This window comes from Acomys minous (assembly GCF_964271855.1).
Source record: "Acomys minous genome assembly, chromosome: 16".
Taxonomy (NCBI): Eukaryota; Metazoa; Chordata; class Mammalia; order Rodentia; family Muridae; genus Acomys; species Acomys minous.
Genome location: NC_140498.1, coordinates 47,538,386 through 47,556,922, shown reverse-complemented (window position 1 = coordinate 47,556,922; position 18,537 = coordinate 47,538,386). Strand labels below are relative to the sequence as shown.

The 18,537-nt window shown below is 45.7% G+C and overlaps 1 protein-coding gene across 3 annotated transcripts in view; it reads left to right on the top strand.

The window, feature by feature from the left end:
* Positions 1–18,537, top strand: part of GRIN2A (glutamate ionotropic receptor NMDA type subunit 2A) — a 409,098-nt gene that overhangs the window by 295,769 nt on the left and 94,792 nt on the right. For all 3 annotated transcript variants that reach the window (XM_084762469.1, XM_084762471.1, XM_084762470.1), the window contains one exon: positions 17,711–17,916. In XM_084762469.1, coding sequence (XP_084618595.1) covers positions 17,711–17,916 — 206 coding nt within the window. The remainder of the gene's footprint in view (positions 1–17,710; positions 17,917–18,537) is intronic.

The following is an 18,537-nucleotide window of genomic DNA, read 5'->3' as shown; positions in this document are numbered from 1 at the left end:
CTTCATAGATTGTGGAGTTATAAGTAATTTACTCCAAATACTCCAAAGAGCAGGGGTCGTGCTAGAAAGGGCTTAGCAAATGGGAGCCACTGGGCATGCAGAGCACAATATAGATTTTTTAAAATGACACTTATTTAGGGTATTTTCTTTTGCTTTTTGCATTTTGAGTAGGTTTCTGAGAACTACTGACAACATTCTTTCTTCTCACCCGAGATGGGTTTAGACTCTAAAGATAAACACCCTCAAGGATTGTTGGCCATTTGCACAGCCCACACAAAAGGGCGAATAGTGAAGTACACACAATTAAACAAATGTTGGCCAGAAAATTCGTCCTCTTTTGGGTCAAGCTACTTGAATGAACATTGGTTTAGCCTTCTGAACAATGCTAGCAGTTCCTCTCTCCTCTTTATGGTTATGAATGACAAATAAACTGTGATATTAACAGTAACTTGTAATTCACAAAGGGCCTTCATACATTCAGGCGTCTTTGATATTATCATCCCTATAATACCACAGCTTTCTAACTAGGATGCGTCTTCCAATGTGCCTATTTTCTGAGGTTTCTTTTTATCTGTTTCTATTCATCTTTTCCCAGTTCAGCTACTTGGCCATTCAAACACTAACAAGTCAGTGCATAAGAATCCAAGATTGTTTGAGTTACATTTATAGCTATGAAATTAATGACATGCATTAATTGTGCAAAACCTCCAGTCAGAGAAAAGGAGAATAAAAGAATTTCCAGGCCTTTGGGTTTATTGGAGAACTAAGGTAATGGCAGGCTGCTTTTGGCAGGACCTTCTCTGTGCACAGAATTGTATTAATAGACAATACAAGTTCTATTTAAGAGAGAGCAGTTATATGCAAAGCAGAGCTGTCTCCTGTTGCAGAAAGAAGCGAACGCTTGTATCCTTCTGGTAGACAAGCCGTGGGCCTGGATTTTATAGCCGGTGTCTTGCTTTATATGCCCTGGAGTGACATTCAGGAATCAGCCATGTCTGTAGGAGGATATACTCCTTGGAGATAGAAAGGAACATTCACTGAGGGCTTTCTAAATGCGGGACATCATGTTCAATGGTTCATGTGTGCGAGTTCATACCCCAAGAGCACTGGATAATATGAACCGGGTCATATTGGTTGGGCAGTGAACAGCTACATGGCAGAGAACGTCATCAGTGCATTGCACTTTCATTTAATTGTCTTGTTTATTTCTTTGTTTTGTTTAATCCTCATAAGGATCATGCGGTATGATGCCTCCTCTTACGCCCGCTTCACAGATGAGGAAGTCGGTGTTCAAGAGGTGGAGTTAAACCAGGCCACACAGCTGACAAGCACTGTGGCCAAGTGCAAGCTGGCCTTCAGCTGACTCCGAAGTCCACACTATTGTTTGCCCCTAAGAGAACAACTGAAGCCGGTCACTGCCTGCAGGCGGAGCAGTTAGGATGGTCCAATTGGTTTAGGTTGTTAATTAAGTGACTTAATGAGCATTGAGAGCCCTGAGCTGGATATAAAAGGTAGAAAGGTAGCCGAACCCAGTCCCTGACCGGCAAGGTGTCTGCTGGAGCAGAGATGAACATTTGGGTACTTTAGTCAATGAGTGAGGGAAGATGGCACCTGGACAGTCCTGGGGAGCTTGGTTTCCGGGTCTGAGTAACAGATAGGGAGTGCCTGGCAAAGGGTGGGCAGGGGATTTTTCTGGACAGGGTGGATGATGCTATAAGCTATTACTCAAAGAGGAGCCAGATGCATGCACCCAGCAGCCTGTGCTGAGTTATCTGTGTTTCATAAATCCCTGTGGGGCAAAGCAGGACCAGGAGTTGCCTGGTAAAAATGACACTGGTACGACCACAAAGAGCTAGAAAGGCCAGGCTAGAGACTGTTGCTGTTAGTTTAATGGTATGGTCTAAATAATGTTTATGTTTATAATTTTTACGGTGGTATTATCTAACCTGCTTTTATAATCACCAAAGACACAGACACCTGATGTCCTTTAGAATAGCCTATTTTCACCTGGGGCAAGGCAGATATTACCTCCTAAGCTCCCTTCCTTTAGATCTCAGCCTCCATCCCATGCCAACTGCTTCTAATCATTTCTGTCTGGGCTACCTCCCATCCATAATCCCACAATTGCTAAGGTTGTTCGTCTGGGCCATTTCTTTCCATGTGGAAGTTCAGAGTTCCTTTTCTTGGTCCACCTGGCTACTCCCCATCCCATGGCAATTCTCCTCCTTCTTCCTCCTGCAGTCATGTCTGCTTCTCTTTCCCAAGATGCTCCTCTCCTTAAAGCCTGAGAAGCTTCACTCTGCCCCTTCTTTCTGCCTTGCCCAGGTGTAGGCCTTTTTTTCGGCCAACCAAGAAGGCAAGGTTACACAGCAATATTTGGGGTAGTGAGAATGTGCTTCTCAGGGCAGCAACTAGATCTTGGCAGCCAGTAATTAGCATCAAAATACATAGCACCGGTCCAACCTCTAACAAGGACCGCATCATTTAGGCCATGATATTTGTATCTCATTCCAGCTGTAACTGGAAACTGAAACAGCAACAGTGTTCACGTGACAAAGACATTTGGAGTCGTGGCCTGGAGGATGGACTTGCTGGGGGAAAATTAGCTCAAAGCGGGAAAGCCCAATGAGAGGCTTCTTTGGAGGCCAGGAACGAGTCAAAGCCCACACTATGTTGGAAGCTTCAAGGCTGGGTGCTTGGTTTAAGAGACACAGGGGAGGGAGGAAGAGACATGAATCAGGGGTCATTTGGAGCATTGGGGCTTCAGTAATTTGTACTTGCAGTCGGGGCAGAACTTGAGTCTCTCTTATGACTGAAGAAATCAGTCAACTGTAAGCATGTTGGAGACTGAAACTCTTTGGGGCATCAAGCATGAGCCGGCTGTAAGGGGCCAGATCCTCCTGATGTTGACCCACACCTGATAATTGAAGACTGAGGAGCAGGAGTGACCCAAGTGAGGACATTTGAGGTCAAAAGGCAAGGTAGAGGTTTGCATCAGCCAAAGAGGTAGGAAAACAGTCTGGTGCAGACGCTCGGAGAAGATGGGGTAGCCCATGGTGAAAATTCTAAGGGCTGGCGTATAATATGCCTGCTAGTTAGTGAAGAGAGATGCGCTGAAGTCTTTAAAGGAGCAGTGACTGCAGAAAAGGGATATTTAAGTGGCAAAGGATTGCAATCACTGTGGTCTAGAGCAGTGGCTCTCAGCCTTCCTAATGTTGCCACCCTTTACCACAGTTCCTCATTCTGTGGTGACGTGCCCCACCTCCCCGCTATAAAATTATTTTTTTGTTACTACTTTTTAATTTTGCTACTGTTATGAATGCTTAATGACAATATCTGATATGCGGATGGTCTTAGGTGACCCCTGTGAAAGAGTCATTCAACCTTCAAAACTGTAGGGGTCATGCCCCACAAGTTGAGAACCACTGGTCTAGATAAAGCATGCCTCTTTAATTCTCAAAGGAGAAGGAAGGCACGTGCAGAGGCAAGGTAAGTTTATAGATTACGTGGGTTGTCCATCTAAGCTGAAATAAGAGGTAGATTCATCAACCGAGAACGCTGCTGCTGCTGCTGCTGCTGCGCCTGGCAGCCCTTGAAGTCTTGTGGGCAGGTGTGAAGGTTTGAAATAGTTTCTAGGAGATGGTGTCGGTGCAATTAGGAGAAGGGAGGAATATTTCTAGTGAGAGAGCTAGTTCTGAAGGTAGAAAGGACATTGAGCTAGGTGGTCCTGTGACGCTCTCTACCTGTACAGCTGGTTTGCAGGTGCAAAAGTAGCTAGATTGACTCAGAGATGGGGGTGGATGTGCCAAGTGGGTGTGACAAGGGGACAGGAGGAGGCAGGCATTTGTGCAAATGGGAAAAAGATCTGTGGTCATGAAGAGTGGAAGGTCTTGGCTAGAGTAGAGAGGGAGAGGAAGCAAGGAGGAGCCATTCGAGAGAAAATAGAGAGGGCCAGGGGCAAACATGACATCGAGAAAGAGACAGAAGCTTGCCTAAGTGGGCCTGTGGTCTTTCTTAGACTCACTGAAGTTGTTTTTCTATGTAAATTTATGCCCTTGGGATAAATGGCAAAAGTAGAGAGATGCTTTAAAAAAATGGACCTCTAAGTTTAACCAAATCATCCGAGAAATGTGAATGCATTTGTGAAAGGTGTGAATGACATCAGTTATTAGCCAACAGGACAAGTCCAATATGGCGCATGGTGGCACACAGCGGGAGGATCACCACACGCCGCACGTACATGTTCTGAGCGAATCAGGGAGGTAGTTGCAGATTTAAACCCGAAAGCAAACAGATCCCAGCGAGCAGCAGGGATGTTAGCCCAGCATCTACCCCCGGCCCTTCCCATTATTTCTCTCCTCATCTTCCTGCTGTAGTCAGCAGGGCTCCTCCAGTTTAGATGACTCCCCGACTCACAATCACATCCCTTCAGTTCAGCTCCCTCTGTCCACGCTGCTCCCTCAACTGCAAGTCCCTCCTCTTTGTTCTGATTTCCTTATTTGCAAACTTCAAACACCCTGCACGGGAGACCTTTCCCAATTCTTTACTTAGCACTTCTGAGGGTTTTCTGCATCTATGTCACCTTTGACCCTTTGCTCTTACCATTTTTTATTTTGTTGTATAATTCATTCCAAGGGCATTCTATTTTATCTTTTTTGTTTGCTATCTAGCTAGTAGTCTTCCCCGCCCCCCCAGACAGGGTCTCTCTGTGTTAGCATTGGCTGTCCTGGAGTTGCTTTGTAGACCAGGCTGGCCTCGAACTCATGTCGATCTGCCTGCCTCTGCCTCCCGAGTGCTGGGATTAAAGGCATGTGCCACCACGCCCGGCCTAGCTAGTAGTCCTTTACCAATAGAGATTTAGAAAGGTGGTTAACAAATGTTTTATGTAAGAGGCAGGCTTACCAATATTTTAGGCTTTGAGGGTCACACTGTCTTCCTGACAAGCCCTCAACCTTGCCTCACTAGTGTGTCAACAAGTGTAAAGTACGCATAGGGAAACAAGCATGGCTGTGTTCCACTTAAGCTTTAATTATGGGCACAGATTCAAATCTCATAGAATTTTCATGTATCATGAATATTATTCTTTCAACCGCTTGAAAATAGACAACCCAGTTGTGCGGAGTGGTGTATACCTGTGGTCTCGGCACTCTGGAGAACTGTGAGTGGAGGGCCTGCCTGGGCTCCATTGGGAGACCCGAAACTCAAAATAAAACAAAATGAAACAGGAAGCACCACCCTTAACCCATGGACTTACTCTAAAACACTTGACCCCTGAATGACACTTTGCTGAGAGGTCATTCACCCTGGAGGCTGATGTCAGAGGGCAGGCCCTAAGCATTTATTGAACGAATGCACTAAGATCCAGTATCACGTAATGCTGGAGAGTGATTTTGCTAATTAGTTGCAGCACTCATTGAGAATCTTGGGATTTTCCTGACTGCAGTTTCTGTGACTCTGAACAGTTTTGCTTTAACAAAGATGATGGCGCCTACATATGTGCCATTGCTGACCTTCGCTCTCCCAGTAGCCGTAGGTTCTTCTCAGCTGCTGTTTGTGGTGTGGCTTAGCAGGAAGGGCAACCCGAGGCTCTGAAGGTCCAGTCGCTGCCCTATTCTAGTTTCCTCTAAGTGGCTCTGCAGAACACTGGAGTTTTTGTTCACTCATGTCTGAGATGAGGGCAGTCATTGGGGGTGAAGGTGCATTGACTGTTGAGGCTACTTAAGCTCTGTTTTATGAAACAATGAGTCTTAGCTGTCACATCCCATAGGGACCTTTCCTCCCTCCTGACATGCCCCAATAATCATGTAGTGTGTGTGTGTGTGTGTGTGTGTGTGTGTGTGTGTGTGTGTGTGTGTGTGTCCGTTTGTGGCTTGCTCACATGTGCATACAGGTGCTCATATGTGTAAGTGAACATATATGCATTGGGCGGCCAGAGGCTGACATTAGTTGTCCTCCTCAGATTCTTTTCACCTTAGTTTTTGAGACAAGGCATCTCACTGGACCTAAAGCTTGCTGATTGGCTGGACTAGCTGGGCATCAGGCTTCGGGGATCAGCCCATCCCAGCTCTCCCTATCAGAGCTGGGGTTACAAGCATGCACTGAGGTGCCCCCTGTTTTGTGAGGGTGCTGGGGATTTGAACCCATGTCTTCAAGCTTCTGTAGAAAGCACCTTACCAACTGAGCTATTTCCTTAGGCCCTGCTTATCAGGTTTCCAACTACAGACAGAACGGTGTGTAAACTTATTCCTGTTTGCTCACCATTAAATCTTCTGGTTTTAGTAGTTTGGAGGATCCTCTTGCCAGAATCCTCTAGGGCTCAGACAAAGCCTGGAGCAAAGTCATGTATGGCCAGAGCTCGGGAAAGAAAAATGCCTGTCAAATACTCAAATCCCGTCTTATCTAAGGAGAACCGAGCTTCTGATCAGCAGGCATTCCATCATGGCCTCAGAGTTAACCCACGAACAAGAGCTTGGTTTGTGTCCTTGTAATAGCTATCAATGCCTTGGGGGTGGCCCTCACTCCCCATCATTTTGAAGGAGAAAAATGTCCATCTCAGAGATTTAAATGTGCTATATTGCCCCAGATACAAAGGCACAGATGCTCGTCGGTCACCATGGCATTACTGACAGCCCAGGAATTTCTCATGGGCAACAAGATGAGATGTCTTTCAACCAGTCAATACCCTCAGGTCTTGCAGCCTTATTTTAAAACTTTGCAGACACTGTATATGAGGTTAAATTTGAAGTTTCAAGGCTGAGAGCCAGATGGAACAGGCTCCCCTACCCCCCTCTATAATGCTGAGTGAGGAAATCCATCCTCTCTTGGCCTGTGACATCCCAAGTTGGGTGTGGTTACTGATGCCAGCAGCTTCCATAGTCTAACTTGATTACATGAAAGTTATTTTTTAAAATATATATAAACAGTTACATTCTCAGACTGAAAATTTACCACTTTAAAGGTTTTCACTTTAAAAAAAAAAAGCCAAAGAGGAAGAGTCTTACATTTTAGCTTTATTATCATACTTACCAGCCTAACATCTAATCCTCCCGGGATTGGAACACACCTCTGTGACTCTGTGGCCAATTTCTCACTCACTGCCTACATGGCCAAGGGGACAGAGTTACTAAATATTGTCCAGGTAAATGCTTCCTGGCAGAGCTGTTGACTGCCTGATTGCAAGCGGCCTTTCATTGGGAGTGATGCTGATCTTTGAAATTTACCCAGAACAAAGTGCATTAGAAGGTCAAAAGGAAACCTTTGCCATGTGTCTAAGAAGTCTTTGTGAAGGTATTAAAAACAAAGCAAGAATGACTGCTGCACTCTGAGAGAGGCGTGGCTGCAGGCTGGTTCTCATGGTGCCCAGCCCCAGGCCCAACATCTGTGCTCCCCTTTCCTGCCTCCCCTGGACTGATCGATGCAGTGTCACTGTGAAGAGCTCCTCCGCCCAATTCTGTATTCGGGTTTCAGCAAAAACAGATGCAGCCACGTGGACAGATAGTGGCTTCTTAAGCAGCAGCATGTGAAATGCACTGACACAGGGGGAGGGCAGACTTTCCTCCTGAGGGCCCTTATGTAACGGGATGGAGGCTACTATGGGGGCGAAGAGGTCTAATCAGCTGTTAGAGCCTTAATTACATTCTTCTTGGTTGACATCTCCAAATTACCCAATTGTCACGGAGCTCACACTCCAGCGGGTGGATTCTTTCTCCTGATCTATTACTCTAATTGCCTTTTGGATGTCCATGGTCCTCATGCTGGAATTCAACCCCCAGGCCACAAGGGCAGGGCTCACTCATAGCACTGCTGCTGGAGGCATTTTCCGTCGGTAGAGTTCAAGTCCTTAGAAGAGTAAGTTTACAGGAAAACTGAGGAGGTAAAAGTGCCATGTGTGAAAAAAAGCTGCAAGACCACCTCAGGTTGTGTTCTCTCTCCTTCTCCCTCCCTCTCCCTCTCCCTCCCTCCCCCTCCTTCTCTCCCTCCTCCCCTGTACTCCACAAAGGAAAGCAAACAAGGTCCCTCTGTAAAGGAAATAGGCTATACATACTAGGGCACAGAACCCAGCTCCCAGGGCATCGCTCTGTCCATCCCTTCTCGCGCATTCCTTCCTCTCTGGCTGAGTCATGCCGCACTCTCCCCACCAACCCAAAGGGCTCATTATGTCCTCGAAACTTCCCAAAGCAGATACAGTGTCACCATTGGAAGCCTTGGGGTCTCCGAGGTCTGGCATCTGATGTCAGAGCTCAGATCTTCTCATCTCCTGTTTGATAGTGGGCCAGTCACTTCCGCGATCAAGCTTTTCAGTTTGCAAAATGACAATAGCAGGCCTTTTTCCCCCTTGCAGCATCATGGCAATAAAATAAGAAAATGCTTATTGGGGTGACTGTAGTACCTCAATAAATGCCAATGACTATATTTATTAGTTATTCAATAATTACTATTACAGCCCATGAAAGGCTGATACAGAAATTCTACAATACTCCCAGGAGCATATTGAAAAAAAAATAATTACTGATTATGCAAGGTCCTTTTACTTTTTCCATGAGTTTTCGTGTCTCTGATGTTAGATCTTTGCAATGTGGAATCAAAGAGGAGGAAGAGACCACTATTAGCTGCTTAGCTAATTAGGAAAGCATGCCACTTTTAATAATTAAAAGTACACCAAAGAAATAGGGCTTCTGTCCATCCCCGGGGACCTAGGAACAGAGGAATTGGAAAGATTATACACAAACTCCTAGAGAAAATGAAGTCAAAGACTTTCACTTTTAAATTCAAATTTCTACCGTGAGCAAGCCTCCAGCTATTCTGTTGACTGAGCCTGAGGAGAAGCTTGTTACAACAGGAGCCTGGTCTCCTGCTCCTGGGCACGCGGGTCTGTGTCTACCACTGTGGTGTTCATGAGAGCCAGCTTGCAGAATCAGTCTTGGCGAATGAATAAAGGAAACCCACTGCTTGTGCACAACGGCATTTCATTTAGCCATAAAGAATGAAATTATATCATTTGCTGGAAAATAGGTACAACTGGAGGCTACTACATCAAGTCAAATAAGCCAGGCACGAAAGACAAATACTGCATGTTTTCCTTCTTATTTGTGTATTTTAGGCTACTTTATAGATATGTAGAAATACACACAGTGTGAACACAGAAGGGTTGACTAGGGAAGGAAAGACACTAGTGGGAAGGAGGAAGGAGAAAGAAGGATATAGTAAAAAACATTCCAAACTTGAAAAAAAATTGTCTTTGTGAAACCCAACACCATATGATAAATATGTGCCAATAAAAAAAAAAAAGCAAGGAAGAAAGGTTGTAGATATCTGAGTTGTTTGTGGAAATGTCAAAACCCAAAACGCATCTCCACAGATGACCAAACTGGTGCTTGGTTCTACAGCAGTTAGTGTTTTTAATCTGTAAAGATATTAGATTAACCCAAGAATGGTTACAGAAGGGAAAAAAATCAACAGCTCCAATGTGAGCTCTGTAACAATTAGGCAATTCTGAAATTTCAACTGAGAGGAATTTAATTAAGGCTGTAATAGCTGATTAAACTCATTGAGATCTGCTGGCAATTGCCACTGGTTATGTAAGTCACCCAGGAAGAAAGAGTTCCATCTTTTTCTCCAGCTGCATTTAATTCTGCCTGTAGGCAAAGGTATGATCTCCCTGGTGCTTCTCAAAATAGGGTCCTTGGCCTACCCATAGCAGAGTGCTCTAAGAGGCTGGCGGAAGGCTCAGTATCCCAGATCCTGACTCAGACCCAGCACTGTGGAAATGCAGGACTTCCATCCTCTTCCTCCATGTCCCTCTCTCCCCCGTGGTGTATATGAATATATGTTTGTGTGTTTGTAGGGAATGGAGGTTAAGGTCTGGTGTCTTCCCCAATTGCTCTCCTCTTTAGTCTTTGTGACGGGGCTTTTCAGAGAGCTGGGAACTCCCTGAGTCGGCTTCACCAGGAAGCCAGTGAAATAAGGGGCGGGGGGGGGGGGGGTCCTCCTGTCTCTGCCTCCCCAGTGCTGGATGACAGAGGCATCCTGCCATTTCTAGCTTTTTTTCAAATGATTATTTTTGGTGCCGGGGGCTTTAAACTCAGGCTCCATGCCTGCGAGGCAAGTATTTTGCCCACATTTCAGTAACCTCAGGCCTAGGAGTTCATTCTTTTAAAATTTTACGTTACATTTATCTACTCTGTGTGTGTACATGAGTGTTGGCGCAGTTTATTAACAATTAAACTTTATTATACAACCCAACTAGCATATACAAGAAGGAAAAAAAGGTTAAAGGGACAGAAGATTAAAACCTCCTGGAATCCGTTCGGCAGGACGGGTCCTTAGGTGTCTCAGTCCCACGAGCTGGTCCGGTCCTTTCCTCTCTCTCCGCGCCTTCTTCTTCTCTCCTTCTCCCTCTTGTTTTTCTCTCCCCCACCTTTCCAGTCATATGCAAAGGGCGGTCCCTTCTCCCTTCTAGGGTCAATTAGGAAAACAATAGCCACGGTGGGGTTCCTAGGTAGGCTTCCTGAATTCCAAGCCCAGGAAGGCTCCGAACAGTCTCTCACAAGGTATTCATGGTGTGCCCTAAGGGTAAAGCCCGCCAAGACTGCTTCCATCTGCGACAAAGCTTAATCTTTCCCACACATGAGTGCATACACACATGTGTACATGTGCCTCAGTTTGAATGAGGAGCTCCCCAGCACAACCAGCAGGAGGCAGTTTCCTGTCTTCCACCACGTAGTGCCCAGGAATTGAACTCACAATTGGCAGCAAGTATGTCTCTGCCCATTGAGTCATCCCACTGGCCCAAGTCCATCCTTTTTGTTTGTCTGTCTGTCTCTGTGTTTGTTTGTTTGTTTGTTTGTTTGTTTGTTTTGAGATAGGGTCTCATTGTGTAGCCCTGGCTGGTCTTTTTTTTTTTTTTTTCTTTTAATAGATTTTATTACCCTGGCTGGTCTTAAGCTGATTGATTACTTAGGCTGGCCTTGAACTCACAGAGCCTCCTTGCTTCTCCCAAGTTCTAGGATTAAAGGTGTGTGTTTCTATTATGCCATCTTCGTCTTTGTTCTTAGTCAGTCTTGAAAGAGCGAAGTCTCATCACCTCGCCTCCTTCAACTGGTGCACCGAAAACTTCTTATTCTCAAGCGGCCACCAAGTTCCCACGGCACTGAAGCAACGCAGGCTCGTCCAGAACTGCTTCTCAGCAACTTTCTTATGGCGCTTGTTTGCCTGTAGCTGGCCGGGACAACTGAGCTGCACAGTAGTACTTGACTTCCATGCCCTAGCTGTCATAGGTGAACTTTAAATGTCACACTCGTCTTTAAAAAAAAATATGACAGATTACTGTGCCCCCCTGTGAAACAGTCTGGCTGTGGCATATTTCAACTTGTTACCAAACTGCAGCAGAAGCTCAGACACTTGTGCTGTCATGCCTAGAGGCACCCAGTTCAGATCTGCCTGGGCTCTCCAGCTGCCACCTCAGCCTTGGTGCAGTCTCACTCTTGGCTTGCTTGTGCACTGAGGAGCTTGCAGAGGCATGGAAGTCAGGCTAATGGATGATGCTACTTATGCAAAGTGTGGACATGAAATCATTTCACGGCTCCTTCACGGTCACTTATAGCCTGCCTTTTGGAAGATTTTTTTTTTTTTTTTGTATTTCAGGTACAGAGAAATTGACCTGCTGTTTGTATTGCGTTCCTCTGTAACTTCATCTTCCTGAAGAGTCCGTTACTCATCTTCCCGCCAGCTTGCATGTAAACCACTCCTTATTATCTGGCGTGGAGTGGTCTCTGATGGGTTAGGTTTTGCACCCGGGCTTGCCTTAAGGCCCGCTTTCTCCTCTGTTTATGGAATCACCACATTAGCTCCCCTGCCCAGTCGGATCAGGGCATAGGTGGTGTGAACTCAGCTTTCCTTGTCGCTTTTAATAAACTTCTCTTGTTTTTAATTTCACAGTCTCTATTGTCCTGTCTCCAAAGAGAGCAGCTAAACAGGAAATTTCCCTCTTTTAACTTTGGCTTCTATGGGAAAAAAGAAAACCCCAATGATCTGGCTGTTATTCTTTAATGCAAATATCACCCTACTACATCAAATGTGGGGTTCATATTGTAGACTGACCAACTTGGAGCATCTACAGAGCTTTCATTCGAGACATTCCCAGCCCTCACCCCACCCTTTAGGACTCGGTGCATCTCTGAGTCCTAAGGATCCTCCTACTTTGAGATGCTGTGACTTTGTGCCAATCTTTCCACTGAGGTAAGATGCCCACCAGCTCTTGGTCTTGTCTGCCTCACGTCTGTACCTCTACATAAGGAACTTTCTCCTTCCTCAGTGCCAGTGTGAACCCCCAGCACATCATCTGTCCCACCTCTTGTGATGGGGCTACATTGTTTTTTGGGGGGGGCTTGTTTTTGTTTTGTTTTGCTTTGGGTTTTTTGGGTTTTTTTGGTCCTACAGGTGGACTTTGTACATGCCAAGCCGTCACTCTACCACTAAGCAGATCTGTACCCCAGCCCTTTAATGTGGCCGGGTCTCCTTCATTCTTCTCAACCAGATCCCAGGGAAGAGGGGACCCTGTGAGGACGCCTGTCATTGCTGCAGCCCCAGGGGAGAGGGGACCCTGTGAGGACGCCTGTCATTGCTGCAGCCCCAGGGGAGAGGGGACCCTGTGAGGACGCCTGTCATTGCTGCAGCCCCAGGGGAGAGGGGACCCTGTGAGGACTGTCATTGCTGCAGCCCCAGGGGCTCCTGATGTGAACGAAGAGAAGCATCCAATGCATGTGTGTGCAGTTCATGAGAGAACAAGGGAGGGAAAAAAGAATGTTCTAGAGATTACACACACACACACACACACACACACACACACACACACACACACCATATGGGGTATTGTCATCCATTTGCAAATTGGCTTTTGAGGTGGCTGGACCTGAAAAACGCTGGTAGGTTTCAGTAGGTAAGATGACAGGTGAAAGAGTCCAGCTAGAAGAAATCAGGTAGCTATAGGTAACAGACCGGGTGCTGGTAAAAAGTTTATGTGTCATATCTTATAGCTTAGCATCTTGTCTCTCTCTATGGGCATACAAGAACATGTGACTGGAGGCGTGAGAGCCTGCCTGTATGTATAGTTGTATGTGAAGGCTATGAGCATGCATGTAGTCTGAGTATCTACAGGTATGTGCTCATGTCTAGTTGCCTTGGCTTGTGTTGGTGTTTGCTTGTTTCTTGTTGGTAGCATGAAGGGTCAGTGTACATGTTATACCATGAGAGGCTGCAGAGTGATGGAATAACTGAGAGGCAGACAGAGACGGAGCTAGAGGAGACAGCAGCGAGGCTGGCGGGAGCTGCTTGTAGAGGAGGCTTAAGTTGGACAGGCAGCCTGAGAGTTTGCGCAAGGCTAGACTCAGAACTTTAGCATCCTTGTTGCTGCTTGTTTGCTTATTTTTGAGACATGCTCTCATGTAGCCCAGGCTAGCCTCCAACTTGCTTTGTAGCCAAGGATAATCTCAAGTTTCTGATTCTGATTACAGGTGAGGCACTGTACTCAACTTTATCCAGTGTTGATGATCAAACCTGGAGCTTTGTGCATGCCAACAAAGGCACACCCCCACCCCCAAGTTTTAATGTTCATGTATGTCATGTGTGTGTGTTTATGGTTTGGAGATCAGAAAGCATGTTATTTTAATTGCATCTTGTAATGATACAGTCATTTTAATTGCATCTTGTAAGCAATTCATAAATAGATTCAATGGGATCAAGCCTTCACAATCATTTGGAAAAAGAGGTGCACACATCTATTAACCTAAATGCTTCCAGCCCCTTGCTGCCCCCGTGACATCCCTCTGAGCTTTTCCAGCCATGAAGAGGCCAAGACATTAACGTGAGACATGCAGTTTCTGGAGATGAAATTATCTCTGCTCTGAGAACATATTGGCTGAACATTTGCAGAGTAATCATTGCCCATTCACAGAGCACTTTCTAGAAGCTGAAGGGCCGTTAGCCTCCTCAAAGCACTGTATTTAAATTATATTAATAAGAATGGATAAAAAAAATTCTTACAAAGTTAATTTCTCCTTTTTATATTTCTTTCAGTGAAATCACTTCTCTCCATCAGAGGTCAATTATTTTCATTTTGTCCTCCAAACTTCACTATATTTGCTGAAAATACCCCAAAGCTCTATCATCAAAATTCAGTTTATTTTGAAGGCAAAAGATTTTCTCCCTCCTCCCACACAGCCTATTTGGGTGAGTGGAGGCCTGTTTTTAAGGATGAAAAATACTCGTGATAGAGATTTTTAAAAACTGCCCCATAACTTTCTTTTGTGTACAAGAGCCATGTAGAAATTAAAATCATACCGAGAATGATGCCTAATGCTTGATAAATGCTCGGGGAAAGTCAACATTGAGTCTTCTAAGAGGCGAAGGGAGCCGAGAAGATGGTTTAGTAAGTGAAATGCCAGTTGGTGTGCATCTGTAATCCCGACGTCAAGAAGGCAGAGTCTCGTCCATCCCAGGGGCTCACTGACCCGTTCGGCTGGCTTAATCAGTGATCTTCAGGCTAGTGAGAAACTCCACCTCAAAAAAACAAGCCTTAACCCTTCGCAAAGAGCCGAAAGTAAGTGAGGAATGCTGGGAACCAGAGAGGTGGTGCAACGGTTGGTTGTCCAGTGTCAGTCAGTGAAACCCCCACACAAGTACCTTGGGGATTGAACAGCCTGTATTTAGGAATGCATACGCACCCATTCAGTAACAATTGGTTTAAAAAAAAAAAAGAGGCCATGAGTTTGAATTAGTGGAAAGGATATATGGGAGGGTTTGGAGGGAGGAAAGGAAAGGGCGAGATGTTGTAGTTAAATTATAATCTCAGAATTAAAACAAATGCTTTCAAAACCAAAACCAAAACAAGATTACAGTGCCTGGGGAGCAGCACCCAAGATGGGCCTCTGGCTTCTACTCACAGGCACATACGCTTGCGTTGGCACCTCCACTCCAACACACACACACACACACACACACACACACACACACACACACACACACAAAGGATGTCATCACTTTATTGTTCTGGCCTTTCTACTAGCTAGCTCAATAGCCACTCTCTAACACCTTGTTTCCATCATGACGTACGCTAATAGGCTGAGCGAAATTTCCAGGGCTGTCCCTCATTGGCTCAGCTCAGATCCACGTGCATATTACTTACACTGGGAGTCAGGAAGCTATGTCTGGAAGGCAGGAAGTGCCTTGAAGCTGCAGTGTGATTACCAAGGATGAATTAATGGAAGCACAGAGAATAGTTTGAGCCTTACTGTGTGAGTTAGGGAAAGCTACACAACCTCTCTCTGTTGAGCTATGAAGTCCGAACTAGAATGTTTATCATGTAGCATCTAGGGAGGGCGGAAAGAGTAAGTGACAATGTTTCTTGGCTACGCAGCTCTCGTGTAATGATAGTATGGAACGCCATAGTGGAGACAGGCATAGGGTTTCCTTCTCTGGGGACCCAAAAGGTGGCTTCTCAAATGACATGATGTTGGAGATGTCATAAATGTTAACAATGGAATGAGAGCATCTGCTGTGTACGTTTTGTGCCTTAGTAGGTTCTTGTGTGCATTTTTGTCTCGTTTAGATATCACTACAGTCTTTGAAGGGATTTCTGCTTGTTATTTGCATTTTACAGACAAAATGTGAAGCTCAGGGGGGAAAAAAAGTGACTTTTCTGAAGTTATTCAGCTAAAGGGTAAAGCTAGTGAAAACACTCAAAACTTCTTAATTGTCAGGGACTTTGTCTCACCCACCCATCTACCCAACCTCTCTTGGAGGTCAGGTTTGAGTTTTCAAAGACACATGGAAATGCATATTAAAAATGTATGTGTTCATGTACGCATGTTTACGCATATGTGTGTGTGGGTACACATGTGTGCATGTGTGTGATATCTGGAGGTCAACCTTGGGCCTTGATGCTGTTTTTCGGGATACTGTCTACCTGGTTTTAGGGGTGAAGGTTTAGGGTATCTCACAGTGGCCTGTAATTCCCTGACAAGATTAGCCTGGCTGGCCAGCAGGATCCCAGGATGTACTGGTCTTATCCTTCCCAGCAATGGGATAACAAGTACATGCCACCATGCCCTACTTCGTCACATGAGTTCTTGAGACTGAGCTCAGGTCCCCAGACTATGGTACAAGCACTCGTAGACTGTGCCATCTCTCCAACAGGAAGCAAGATTTTGCGATCTATGTATAGTCTTGGTATTATTATTTTGAGCATTGTCCCTCAGCTGACTGATCGCATCAAGAAGGCAGGAGCCATTCAGTTTGATCCATCGTTACTCCTAGGCTGGTACTAGCACGCGGTAGGTGTTCAATAAATCAATGCTGCACGAAGAAAGAATCCCACGGAGCCCGCATTCTCCCTAGCTTAGATCACACATCATGGGTAGATGAGCTTGTTTGCTTCACCAAATTAGTCTGCCAACCTCTGTGTCTAAAAAAAGGACACTATCACCAAAGCTAGACAATTTTGTAATTAGCCACATGGGATGTTTCTTTACAGCCAGCAAAAATTTTCCAGTGCAAATGATGAGGTAATCTCAGAGAGAAGAATTTCTTTTTCTCTTCTTCACCCTCCTCACCTTCTGGTGCTCGGTGTGTCTGGGTTGTCTTTAAGGGCCCAAGATTCATTTCTGGTGACACCCACGTCACCAGAGGAGAGGTGAGCAGGTCATGTCAGCACAGACAGGCCTGCATTGGGCATTTAGCTTCTGCAGGGAGGTGTTTTCCTTGAGGTTGGCATTACAAATAAAAGGCTGACCTATGGTGTCAGGAAGCTGCTCAGGAGGAGGGTGGAGAGAGGAAGGCGCGGGGGCAGCCTTCTCCAGGCGAGTATGTGAACACTGCCAATAAACTGTCAAATAAAATTAAGGTTCAAAACATACAGCCTTCAATTTGATTTCACTAAGACGCTGGCTGCTGCTCAGCGGGAATACAATCGATTCTATTTTGACAGGTCTTGATGCCTACTAAGGAGTAACAGTCTCCACTCGGTGGATTAATAAAAGTTCACCTTCATTTGCAACTTAAATGGGACCCCGTCTCAGGGCTGGAAATGATGCTTCCAATTCCATCACTGGCTCTGTCCCCTTAGGTTGTCCCTGCTCAGTCCCCCTCCTCCTTTTCTTCTTTTTTCCCCCCCTCATTCACTTCTTGTTGCTCTTTCCTTCCCTCCCTCTCTCTCAGCAAAGTCTGGTGCTTCCCTCTTTCTTTCCTGTCCTCTGTGATGGCAGCAGAAGGCCGAGCTTCCTCCCGTGCATCAGGCACTTGGCTTTCTGTGTGTGCACTGCTGGCTTCTCCTGACATGGTAGAAAACAGGTGGAAATGCATCAGGACTCGGATGAGGAAACAAATGATGATGAAGGGCTTGCTCAGCTGAGAAGGGGGGATGCACACTCAAACCCACACCTACCACAGTCCATGCTGTTTCCATAGTACCCGTGGCCCTGAACTCTGGCAGAGCGTAGGATCTTTCTGGGGAGCCCCAGAAGTGTATGTGTTAGTCACCACCGCCAAATATACACTTCTCATTAGCCTCTAGAGGAGTCTGGGATGTGGAGGAGCTGTCCGATACTCAGGTCCTCCTCACCAGTTTCCTGGCTCTCCATCTCCTGTGAGGAGGACTCACCATTATGGAAGTCTGTGACATATGGAAGCACAGCATGTCTTTGTGTTTGTTATGCAGGTGGGCAAGTGGGAGAACCAGACCCTCAGCCTGAGGCATGCCGTGTGGCCAAGGTACAAGTCCTTTTCTGACTGTGAGCCAGACGACAACCACCTGAGCATCGTCACCCTGGAGGAAGCGCCCTTCGTCATCGTCGAAGACATAGACCCGCTGACAGAGACCTGTGTGAGGAACACAGTGCCCTGTCGGAAGTTTGTCAAGATCAAGTGAGTTCCGGGGATGTTCTTGGCTGGATGTGTTCAGTCCTACCTAAGAGTTTGTGCAACCGTATCTAGGCTCCAGTCCCAATGTCAAGTAAACCCTGTTGTCATGATCATGCGGTAGATCAGAAGACTCACCTGCCTAGAGATGTGTCAAGTATGCATTTGTTTAATTCCAGTGCCTATGCGGAGTGGGTGTTTTTTGTCATGAGAAACTGATACTAGCAGATTATAGGAAAACTAAGAAACTTTCAAGGTTATAGAGGTGAATCAAGTGGTCAAGGGCTTGTCTTATAAGCACAAGGCCCTTAGTTCAAGCCCCAGGAATAATAATAATAATAATAATAATAATAATAATAATAATGCTAGTTAGGCATGGTGGCACACTGGGATGGTAGAGACAAATGGATCTCCCGGATCCACTGGGCAGCTAGTCCGACCTACTTGTTGAGTTCCAGATTAGTGAGAGGCCCTATGTCAAAACAAGGTGTAAAGCTCTCCCAAGGAGCCACCCAGATTTGTTGTCTGGCTTCCACATGTTTGCATGCATACACATATTCATCACACACATATGCATATACATGCACGCACACACATGTACATATGCAAACAAATAAAAATTAAAAA